The sequence below is a fragment of the Tursiops truncatus genome, chromosome X (genome assembly GCF_011762595.2).
Source record: "Tursiops truncatus isolate mTurTru1 chromosome X, mTurTru1.mat.Y, whole genome shotgun sequence".
Classification (NCBI taxonomy): Eukaryota; Metazoa; Chordata; class Mammalia; order Artiodactyla; family Delphinidae; genus Tursiops; species Tursiops truncatus.
Genome location: NC_047055.1, coordinates 59,342,900 through 59,355,526, shown reverse-complemented (window position 1 = coordinate 59,355,526; position 12,627 = coordinate 59,342,900). Strand labels below are relative to the sequence as shown.

At 33.1% G+C, this 12,627-nt stretch overlaps 1 protein-coding gene across 9 annotated transcripts in view; it reads right to left on the bottom strand.

Annotated features, from left to right (window-relative positions):
• RPS6KA6 (ribosomal protein S6 kinase A6) overlaps positions 1–12,627 on the bottom strand; it is a 171,535-nt gene that overhangs the window by 43,852 nt on the left and 115,056 nt on the right. For 7 of the 9 annotated variants that reach the window (XM_033849215.2, XM_019932209.3, XM_019932208.3 and 4 more), the window contains 3 exons: positions 11,238–11,399; positions 6,516–6,592; positions 4,608–4,725 (listed from right to left, as the gene is read on the bottom strand). In XM_033849215.2, coding sequence (XP_033705106.1) covers positions 4,608–4,725; positions 6,516–6,592; positions 11,238–11,399 — 357 coding nt within the window. The remainder of the gene's footprint in view (positions 1–4,607; positions 4,726–6,515; positions 6,593–11,237; positions 11,400–12,627) is intronic. The other 2 variants (XR_012329362.1, XR_004524393.2) reach the window with 1 other exon arrangement.

Sequence of the window (12,627 nt, the reverse complement as noted above, 5' to 3'; positions counted from 1 at the left end):
TCTGGGTATATGCCCAGGAGTGGGGATTGCTGGGTCGTATGGTAGCTCTATTTCTAGTTTTTTTAAAGAAGCTCCATACTGTTCTCCATAGTGGCTGTACCAATTTACATTCCCAACAACAGTGTAGGAGGGTTCTCTTTTCTCCACACCCTCTCCAGCATTTATTGTTTGTAGATTTTTCGATGATGGCCATTCTGACCGGTGTGAGGTGATACCTCATTGCAGTTTTGATTTGCACTTCTCTAATAATTTGTGATGTTGAGCATCTTTTTATGAGCTTTTTTTTGCCACCTGCATGTCTTCTTTGGAGAAATGTCTATTTAGATCTTCCACCCACTTTTTGATTGAGTTGTTTGTTTTTTTGATATTGAGCTACATGAGCTGTTCATATATTTTGGAGATTAATCCCTTGTTGGTTGCTCCATTTGCCAATATTTTCTCCCATTCTGACGGCTGTCTTTTTGTTTTGTTTATGGTTTCCTTTGCTGTGCAAAAGCTTTTAAGTTTAATTAGATCTCACTTGTTTATTTTTGTTTTTAGTTTCATTACTCTAGGAGGTGGATCAAAAAAGATCTTGCTGCAATTTATGCCAAAGAGTGCTCTGCTTATGTTTTCCTCTTAGAGTTTTATAGTGTCCAGCCTTACATTTCAATATAGTGTTTTAACTGTAAAGCTGCTGTTCAATATAGACTAAGTAACAAGTAATAAGCTTTGGTATACTTAATTTCCATATTATAGGAAAGAAGTAGGTGAACGATAACACCTTTCCTCTGAGCCTTAAAGGGTTATAGACCTCTTTCTTCTCCATTCCATCCACATAATCCAAGCTAATCAAGCCTTTCTTCCTCCAGAAAGTCTTCCCTAACATGTGGTAGACTGAAAAGAGTACTGGAATGAAAATCAATTCCAGCTATGCCACTCAGTGTATGACCATGGACAAGATAAATTCTGCACACCTTGGTTTATCTCTCTGCAAAATGATGGACCAGATCCCACCTAGCTCTAGAAATCTATGACTTTTAAATATGTGAACAAAAAACTTCACTTAAAAGCAACTTCAAGCCAAAAATGGTAAAGAAATATTTACATAAAACCTGACCACTTATTTCGAATTTATAGCCATTCACAGTGGTACATATATACAATAGAATATTACTCAGCCATAAAAAGGAATGAAATTGGGTCATTTGTTGAGACGTGGATGGATCTGGAGACTGTCATACAGAGTGAAGTAAGTCAGAAAGAGAAAAACAAATACCGTATATTAACGCAGGTATGTGGAACCTAGAAAAATGGTACAGATGAACTGGTTTGCAGGGAAGAAATTGAGACACACATGTAGAGAACAAACGTATGGACACCAAAGGGGGAAAGCCGCGGGGGGCTGGGGGTGGTGGTGTGATGAATGGGGCGATTGGGATTGACATGTATACACTGATGTGTATAAAACTGATGACTAATAAGAACCTGCTGTATAAACAAAAAAGAAAGAACCAAAACAGCCAAGACAATTTTGAAGAGGAAGAAGATGTGGTAGTGATAAGGTGTGGAGACTTATTTATGCAATAACAAGACTTTTAAAATAAAAGTAGTGTAATGTTGGCATGGGAGTGGGCAAGTACTGTATGTCAATGTAACAGTTCAGAGTGCTCAAGAAATGACCCACATATAATGAGAACTTGGTGTTATTATAAATTGGCATTATATTGATTAATCAAAAAAAAACGACCACTTATTTCAAATTTATAGTCATTCACAATAGGAAAATATTTATATTTCTATATTGGACAAAAAAAAGCTTAGAGTGTAAATTAACAATGCAAGGTATACTTGAGGAAAAGATTAAATAGCTTGTGAAAAGAGTATTCAATTAAGTATTTATTATGCTAGGTATGATAGGAAATGCAAAAGTGAATATGACATTTAAAGCTCCCTGAGTGGGAAAAGTAAAAATGCATACAAATGAATATATAACCAGGGAGAAAGTGATTAAGTACTAATACTCTAATAAAAGTACATACAATGCAGTAATAGGAATGCAGTTGAGGAAAAGCACAAGTTGCTCTTTTTAAAGAAGGCAAGGGAGGAAGCCACAAATAACCGTCCTGTAAAAACTTCTACTGGGCAATTCTTTTTTTGGTCAAGGGTGTATGTATTTGAAATAAGTGACATTTTACTTACTTAAATTATTGTAAAATTTAGATAGAAATGCCTTGTAATTAATCAGGTATTACTGTGTTTATTTTTAATATATTGTGACACCATGAAAATTTCATTACTCTCTTGCCTCTTCTACTTTTGTTTTGTTTACCAGATTCTTCTCCTTGTCCCCACTGTTTAACAAAAGGGAAGCAGCAATGTCAATGTTCTCAATGTTGAAACTATTGTAGCAATAAGACACACAAAGCTAACATGACTTCCACTATCACCCCCACCCCCACCCCATTTAATTGAATGAACAAATTCTAGGAACTGTGCATGGGCAGGAGGCAAACAGAATCATTTTCTATATGCTTCTGATAGTGATACTCACCAATGTGAAGAAAAGCACTGGAGGGAAAAACAACTTATAAGGAACTATAATTGAGTAAAACAATTGTCATGAGGTGACAGTAAATGTTACAGTTCTCCCAACTAAAGGGAACTAGTATAAGGAGTTATGGGTAACTGAACAATAGTTTACCTTCATCACTAATTTAAAACAGACAAGAAATTATCGAACTGTTAAAATGTACAGATTTTTTTTAAAGTTCATATAGCTCATTTGCTCAGTAATCTGCCACCATTTTCAGAAAAATTCCAAAGACAGAACTAAAGTAATTTAATCCATAAAAAGGGAATACATGAAAGACCTTGTGAAATATTTCAACATCCCCCAATATATTTTTCTATGTTAATTTCTCCAGAATATCAGACTAAATGAGGTAAGAATAAAACTGAATTTTGATATCTATTATTCCTTAAGCATTACACAGACGCAAACATAAAACACATAGAACATGGAAAACCAAAAATCTAAGCACAAGTGGCATATAAATCTCTATTTCAGCATTAGATTCACTGTTGCTAGTTATTTTTTTTTAGAGGAACACAAGAGTTTCATGTGTATAGCTTTAAACATTGGAATTGTTCCTTGGGAAAATGTACTTTTTGACGCATGACCTGGCTGATTAGAAAATACATATATTTAATGAATAATATTAGTAGTTTAAATCACTTTATAAAGGGAAATCTGACAAATTATAAATAAACCAAATTGCATAGAAATGGAATTTTGGAATTGGAAGGAACCAAAGGGAGAACTTAATCCCCAAATTTTACAGATGAGCAAACTGAGGCAGGCAGTTAGTAGATCAAAAACTAGCACTCAGTTCTCTTGGCTTCCAATCAGGTGTTCCTTTTACTACACCACACAGCACACTTGTGTTATGGCTAAGATCCAAACACAATCCCCTCCCTGTGTTTCTAATGTTTGAAAGGTAATGATAATCAAATCCCTGATTTTTTTATTCTACAGTGATCAGGATACAAGATTTACTACATAATGTATCCTACAGATTAGCTAATGTCCCTGAGACAATTAGGTTTTATCATTAGCAGATATTAAATACAAGCAAATCCTTTTGTCTTAAAATGTTTTCTACTTCAAAATGTAGCTTAAAAGCTTCAGGGCCCTATAAACCACATGCTGACAACTTTGGGTTGTTGTTTTAAAACTTAAAATTTTTAGACTATAAATGTAAGAATTAATATTCAAGCCTTGACCTATTATTTTTTCCCTAAATTAAGTAAGGCCAGTTACTTTGAAACTTCACTAATAACGACAGCCACTAGCCACCTGTGGCTATTAAGCACTTTTAAAATGTAGGTACATCCAAATTCAGACGGGCTATAAGTATAAAATACACACAAGAATTTGAAAAATTAGTATGAAAAAAGAATGTAAAATCTCACTAATTTTTAAAATATTGATTAGATGTTGAAATATTTTGGATATACCAGGTTAAATAAAATATATTATTAACATTAATTTTGCCTGTTTATTTTTTTTTAATGTGACTACTAGAAATTTTAAAATTACATACGTGGCTTGCATATTGAACATTTCTATTGAACAGCTCTTAGCCATCAATCATATATATCTAGGTACAACTGATAAAAAGTTTGTATATTCTCTAAGAATAAGTTAACATATAAAAATCACCTACATAATCACTAGTCAATGTCTGTGCTAAAGAAGATATGATGTGTAAAAACATATTAAATGCAGAAACCAACTTTAGTTGGCTTTATGTATTTTTCCTCAGTAGATTTACATTTTTGGTTTTGGTTAATACTGGAAGTGGTTTATATTCCCTGATCACATGTGAACTGATAAGAGAGAAATGTGTCCCAGAAGCATGGCAAAAAAAAAAAAAAAAAATTCAGCCTTTGTCTTCTTCAATCCACACATATATGTGAGTTGACTTAAAAACAAATACTGTGATTTAAAAACAAATACTGACATAAAACACCATCAGATACTCTGCGAATGCAGACTAGGCTATAACTTAAAGATTTCAGGAATTAACAGTAATTCAACAAAACAAAACATCTATAATTTATACCTTTGCTCCATCTGAAATACTGTCCCAGTTTCCACCACTCAAAGAGAACTTTCCATTGCCTATACGCAGCAGTATCTCTTCAGGAGTATCATTGGGGCCATTAGCAAATGGAGTATATCTATTAATAAAAAAAGATTTAAGTATACATAAGGGCCTAACATATATATTAAATCTAATTGAAAGTGATGAGTATAGAACTACAAGAATATATTTACTATAGCAAATTAAGAATACCACCTAAAATTTCCCTTTACTGTTCATATCAAATTTTATATTTCAAACAATAAACTTAATCCTAATGAATTATTTAATAAAATGAAGAGTCTTGCCTACAGCAATCATTTTTTTTGCCTTTGATCAGTTAATCAATGTAAAATAAAATAAAGGTAGCTTTTTATGTAGCTCTACATTCTGAAAATCAGACCAGAATGAAACATGCAAATTTTATATTCTCACGGGCATAAGTTAGCAAACCAAATATACCTACTATGAAGAAATTGTTAATTTTATATATTCATAATATATTTATTGAATTGGCTCAAATTTATTCATTAGCATTTTATCAATATTATCAGTGAAAACAAGTTAACAATAGTTTTAATTAATGTTTATGAAAAACTGGTTAAATATTTATATCAATGTAACAGAAAAATCCTCTATAGCCATTAAAATTATTACATGGATCAGTATTCACAGACAGGAAGACAAATACATTGTATGAAGTTAAAATAGTTTAAAAAATAATTATAGAATGACAAAAAGTGATCAGTTTTATACCATTGTAACAAATGAAACTAAAAATGGTATTCAAATTTGGGAACAGAAAGACTTATGGTTAAAAAGTATGAGGAAGATGTCTTAATATGTTAATGTGTTAATTCTCTCATGTAACCATTAAGTTGACAAAAACACACATACATATGCACACACACAAAATGTTTTGTTTAGTCATAAAGTAAATATTTGAAAGCAGCTATCTAGAAATTGTATCCCATGGTTTGAAACCAATACTGCTGATTGCTGTTCACATGAAAACTTGAGCTACCCTTAACTTTAGCACTTGCTGTGGTCTATAACTATTTTGCCTATGTCTAAAAGTACGTGGACTATACTGACATGTAATTATCACCAAGCCAATAAATAATTTAGAGTCACCATTTTCATAACTTATCTTTATAAAGCTCCTGCTACATCAAGCATATTTAATTATACTAAATGGCTTCTTTAAAAACTCACACCTAAGTACAATTATATTATAATTCTTCAAATTTCATTCTACACATTAGACTTTGCTAAACCTAGCCTTTATCTACGGCTACACATTTTTACTCCTAAATAAAAGTGCTACTCATTATTAAAACAGCACTTGTATTATTTATAAATTAACAATATTAACACAATCCAATGGTTACATTTTTTAGTATTTCTTTATCCTTTTAAAAGAAGGCAGCTGTGCGTGTTTCTGTAGTTTAGTATTGTTACCACTTTATTTAACTTTGTTATAAAGCTCGATCTTACTAAATCTCTATTGCCAAGAGAACCAAAATTCAAGTACTTAAAAAAAATTAACACCAGCAAGTTCAGGGGTAAGCATCTGCTGAACCATGAAATTATTTCATGCTCAAGTAAACATTTTCAAAAAGTAATGCACTCAAATGTAAAATATCAAAATAAAAATAAATGCTTTATTTTGAAGTTTTAGTTCTAACTGAACAATCTTTTAATTATATATCTAAATAATGCCTCCTTAAACACCTTATGTTTTTTTAATTTTATAAGTATATAATATTTTGAAATATTGATAGCATTTTCCTTAAGGTTATTTTCATCTGTCCTCTTTCTAGATGAAAATATACAGGTGAAATTCAAATAATGATGTGAATTAATTTGAGTATATAAATTTCTTACCCAGCCAACATTGTGTAAAAAAGGACTCCCAGACTCCAAATATCACAAGCAGCATCATAGCCTTGTTGCATAAGAACCTGAGAAAGAAATACTCATCTGGTACTACTCAGTATAAACTCAGTTTTCTCATCTAAAAGAAAGTTGTGCTTCTAATAATCTCACAAATGTTCACAATTTAGCTCATTTTAATCTTTTCAAAAATAAATTCACAATGTTAAAGGGAAAGTCTTCTGCAATTAACAAGCATTCAATAAGTGGCTATTAATGTGATTAAGCAACATGAGTGATACAAAAAAACAGCCTTTAAAGATATGATCCCTGACCTCAATGAGCTTTCACTCCTCCTCTCAGGAAATCCAGACACATCAAAATTTAAAATAATATGTATAGAGAGCTTAATATATTCTACACAGAGTACTGTCTTTTAACCCTAACACTGACTCTATGAGATAGATATTACTTCCATTTTGAAGATGAGGAAACTGACGTAAATGGTAAGTAATTTGCCCAATATCACAAAACTAGTGAGTAGTGGAGCAGGCATTCTTACTCTAGTGTCTGTGATTTTAATATCTATGATAATTGCCTCCTTATTACACAAGAGGTGGTAAGATAATATATAATCTCATGAAAGCAAGATGAATTTATATTTTATATACAAGGCTCATGTCTTAAAAAAAATCAGTATATTTCTGGATCACAAACACACATTTGATAAATTCTGAATGGTTTTGTTAATTTTTCATATAATAATTTAGGTAGCTTTTTTCTTTTGAGACTAGTATTAATAAAAATCAAATAACATATTTATTATATATTCATGTGAATATTCTCTGTGAAGTTAATAGCTAGTCTGAGGTGAAATGAGGCCTTTTTTTAAATTTAGAAAAACAAGCCCACTGCTAAAGCCTTTAGACATAGGAACAAAATAGAAACATTATTAATGCGTTAACACTGGGGACTGTATAACCACCAGAATGCACATTTCATTTATAAAAGGCTAAAAATATTAATGTTTAGCTTTGACAATGGCCAGACTTGAATAATACGTATCTAACTAACTTAAAATTCAAGATATAATGTTTTTTTCATAGTCAAAGTGTATTTATAAGAGCACACGTATCTGCAAACTTGGGAAGCTGAATAGGCTATCAAAATACCTATTTAACTGGCTTATGTAAATAACACTAGTGGAGACTACAAAGGCCCTAATAAATAATGAGGTAGAGCTAAACAATTCACATCACGATAAGCCTAACCTGGCATCCTCTAGTGAAACATAAACCTCTCCTGCTTTTTTCCCTTATCTCTTTCCTTTTCTCATCACTTCCTTTTTTTTTAAAATGCATTTATTTATTTAATTTATTTATAATTCTTGGCTGCATTGGGTCTTTGTTGCTGTGCGCAGGCTTTCTCTAGTTGCGGTGAGTGGGGGTTACTCTTCGTTGCGGTGCACGGGCTTCTCATTGCAGTGGCTTCTCTTGTTGTGGAGCATGGGCTCTAGGCATGTGGACTTCAGTAGTTGTGGCTTGTGGGCTTCAGTAGTTGTGGAGCACAGGCTCTAGAGCACAGGCTCAGTAGTTGTGGTGCACAGGCTTAGTTGCTCTGCGGCATGTTGGATCTTCCCGGACCAGGGCTCGAACCCATGTCCCCTGCATTGGCAGGAGGATTCTTAACCACTGCTACATCAGGGAAGCCCTCTCATCATTTCTTGCAGTTCTGGGCATCACCATGTTTTCCCTGGTTCCCTTAGGACAATATTTTTAAAGGTTCCCGGATGATCCAATGCAAAGCCAAGGCTGAGGGACTGCTTAGTGAACTAGTTGGACAGGCAAGGGTTAATCAGTGAGTCAGCTATAGGTATTTCATACTCCCAAAACCTTCAGAGTTAATGAGAAGAAAGGCACTGGAGGGATCATATTGCTTAATCTAATTAGGATCAATCATGAAAAACTTGGTTTAGCTTTACCACACACTTAAACCCATTTTGTAGCTGTAAAGAAGAGGCAGTCTACTTTTGTTCTAGATCTCAATGTCCTATTAATAGTAAGAACATACAGCCATAAAAAAAAAGGCAAGGTAGCGGGATGAAGGAAAGAGTACAATGTAGAAAGTAACGTGCTTCATACCTTCTTACTTGCATCAAGTTAAATACAAAGAAGATAGAAGTCAAAATTAAAGTAGTTAATGACTTTACTTTCTCTCTCATTTGGCTTCCCAAATCATCAAAATGTAACATAGACAGAGATGCTCATTCAGATAAATTCATATTTGGAGGAAAACATATGACAGCCTAAAGCCAGAGCAAAGCAGGGTAATTTCACATTTACTTTTTAAAAAGAGTTGCAGGCATAGCATCCATCCAATATATTGTAAATTCCTTTAGTTCAGGATCATTCTTAGACCTCAGTAGACATTAAATGTCAGTTAAATAATATGATAGATTTGCTTTTATAAAAGAATAAATATTTTTTGAGATACATTAATTTTTGTGACATAGGTATAGTACAAAAGCACATCTATTAAGTAAATAAGCCTTAAGAGGTTGACTGAATTGATGCATATCAAAAAAGTGAATGAATATTCCTTATTGTTCAGCTGAAATTAGTACTACTAATTAGTTTCTCTTTTAGCAAATAAGGGATCTTAATGAACTGTGATGAATAATGAATTTATACTCTCATAAATGCTATTATTTATTCAAATATCTGCATGGATACTTGAATCTTTCTGATTCTAGTTGAAAAGATAATGCATTTCACTTCACTAATAATTTTTGAAGGGGTCTGAAATTTTAGAAACAAATCTTACCCCAAACCTGTTTTACATTTATAACAATTTACAAATATGCATTGATTGCTAGCAGAGGCTTCAGCTCTTGATAATAAAACTTTTCAAAGCATTTTGAAAATACAAATTATAACCTAGCCAAAGGTAGTTCAGACACTAGAGGCATTAGTTACAGACAAGTGGTCTCCACATGCCCACCTGAAAACCTTCACTATTACAATGGTGAGAGTGTCTTATTACAATGGAAGTCTGTTAGGATAAAAAGCATCAATGGGCTGTATTCTACTCTGCAGATTTGTACTCATTTACCTAGGAAAATGTTTACCTAGCCATTAATCTAAAAATGTTTACCTAACCATTAATCTAAACACAGACATACTGTATATTTTTCATTTTAATGAAATGAGAAATATACAGTATACCCTATATTTAACAGAAGAACCTTAATCTCAAATTTCTATCTTCCTATTCTATAAAACCATTAAAATGCCCTAGAAAAGCTAATTTTTTATGCCTAAGATATCTCTTACATCTGGGGGCAGTACAATAACCCCTTCTTGGATCATGCATGCATCCCAATTTTTGTTTTGGGACATACAGTTTCTATATATTTTAATGTGATAAAAATTTGTACATTCATTATTCTATGAATATAATTAAAATATAGATTAGAGCACATTCTCTGCATACATACACAATTTCTTACAGGGAAAATCTTATCATAAAAACCCTGTAAAGCAGGTGTTATACTTCTTCCTCAACATTAACATCTTAAAGGAAGATTTAATAAATTTTAACATGGGAACTTTTCACTATTAGAAAGTTATTTTCCTATTTTCTATGTTTCTCTTTTCATCACTAGAAATATTATTTTTCTAATAGCTACATTAAAATACAGATTTGTTGATATTTCAATATAAGAAATACGCTGTGTCTTGTATTATATCTGATGTGCAATATTATCCATAAAGGACTAGTATTTAATGCAAAAAAAAACATGCACATGAGATAGGAATTCATCCTCAAATTATTTTATTCTTCTTCTGACTTGGAAAATTCAATTTTTCTAACCTGAGGATATCTGTGTATTTTCATTTGTGTTAAACATCCGATAATTCATATGACTTAGCATTATTCATAACATATAAGAACAGTTCTTGACTTTTACAAAGAAAACTTATAAACAATCTATATGACCAATGCCATCCCTGATTCATTTTTCATCACCCATACTTTCACTGCTGTGGGAGTTGCTACTGTCAAAGCTCCCATCCCCATTATCAGAACTGACAGACTGCTGGAGCTTGCCAAATGTGAAACGTGCACCCCTTGACTTCCTCATCTTCACCTTTCCTGTCTCTTCTAAGATCTACATACGAATGTTATTTGCCAAGAAAAACCCTACCGCTTATTAAAAAAACCCTGTGAAGCTGTTTTCTCCATGAATTAGAAGATCTTAAAGATAATCGGGGATGGCATTGCCCATGTTATGTATAATGCTAAACAATATAAATCACTTCATGTTCAGCACAAACCAAAATATCTGAAAATCTATCCTGGCTTTGTTACACAGTGAATGCTGATATTAAGTATTTTGAGCCTCAGTTTCCTCCTTTAGAATATTTAATATGTTTAAGGTGAGGTTATCTTCACTCTCTGCCCTGCTCTAAAAGGGTATGATTCTGAAACCACCATGTAACCCAGCAGAATAGAATAATCTGATTATTGCATTCAGGTTGGTTTCAGATGCTAGTTATTAGTTTGAATATTTATATTGGGAGTTATCAGAATTCAATGATTTAAAGAGCTTTATAGCTGGGAAAGGACAAGATAACTCAGCTTTTACCTACCTACCATAACATATACATGATATCAAATACATTTAACTAAAGGAAAAGAATGAAAGGCAAATACTGAAGTTTTAAAGAATACCTCAGGTGCCACAAAGTTTGCAGTGTAGCATGGAGTTAAAAGAAGTCCATTTTCTCCTCGAAGTTGTTTTGCAAACCCAAAATCACAGATCCTAATGGAGTCTGCATTGGCTGATTCATCCACGTATAAAATATTACTGGGTTTAAGATCACGATGAACAACCTTGAACATTAAAAAAAAAAGCTTTACAATTCTATAGCTAACTAAATATCTGTGGAATAAAACATTGTAAGTTAATATATTTCCAGGAAAGGGAAATGTCTCAATCATAAAATTTTGAAAATGATACTTTCTCCAACCATGATGGCCCTGACAACCTGAAGTACACAGACAAAATTATCTCTATCAGACAGATGTGCCAGGTTTTTTATTTTTGTTTTTTTCTTTTTGCGGTACGTGGGCCCTCACTGTTGTGGCCTCTCCCGTTGTGGAGCACAGGCTCCAGACACGCAGGCTCAGCGGCCATGGCTCACGGGTCCAGCCGCTCCGTGGCATGTGGGATCCTCCTGGACCGGGGCACGAACCCGTGTCCCCTGCATCGGCAGGCGGACTCTCAACCACTGCGCCACCAGGGAAGCCCCAGATGTGCCAGTTTTTATCAAGCCACCAGTTTTGTTAACCACTTCCAATCTCAAAACTCAATTATCAGTTCCACTTGTAGATATAATGGACTAAGACCCTACTCAACACCCCCTCCCCACGGTAAACAACTATAAAACCTAAGTAGAAAAATCAACTACCTTGAAGGTACTGGGGAATGAGCAAAAGGAGACAAGACTCTGGTGGGGAGTACATACTTGTCACAAAGCAGATTTTTCAGCACAAACCCTCCTAAGAAAATTACCCACTGAAAACAAAACAAAAAATAATCACTGGAGAAAAATAACAGAATATAATAAATCTCCGTACGTTAATACACAAATGTGCAGTACACAATCCAAAATTATCTGATATACAAAGAACCCCTCCCCCCAAAACAGATCACAGTTTCAAGAAAAAAGAAAATCAATTCCAACTCCAATATAAACCATGTTGGACCTAACAGCAAGCATTTTAAAGTGGCTATTATTGTGATATGATAGATGTGCTAGGTAATGCTATGGTGGCAAAATAACATATAAATGTCTCAAATCAACCTGTACACCTTAAACGTACACAATGTTGTATGTCAATTATAGCTCATCAAAATGCCTTTGTTCAACATTCACAAGACTAAATAAATATAAGAGAAATTTAAAAAAATAACGTAGTAAAACAAAACACTTTCAATGCATGAAAACTCGGCAGAAAAACAGAAACAGTAAGAACCAAATGAAATGCTAGAAATGGAAAATATTCTGAAATTCTCTGTGATGATTTTCTTTCTGATACACTATCTACTTCATTCAAT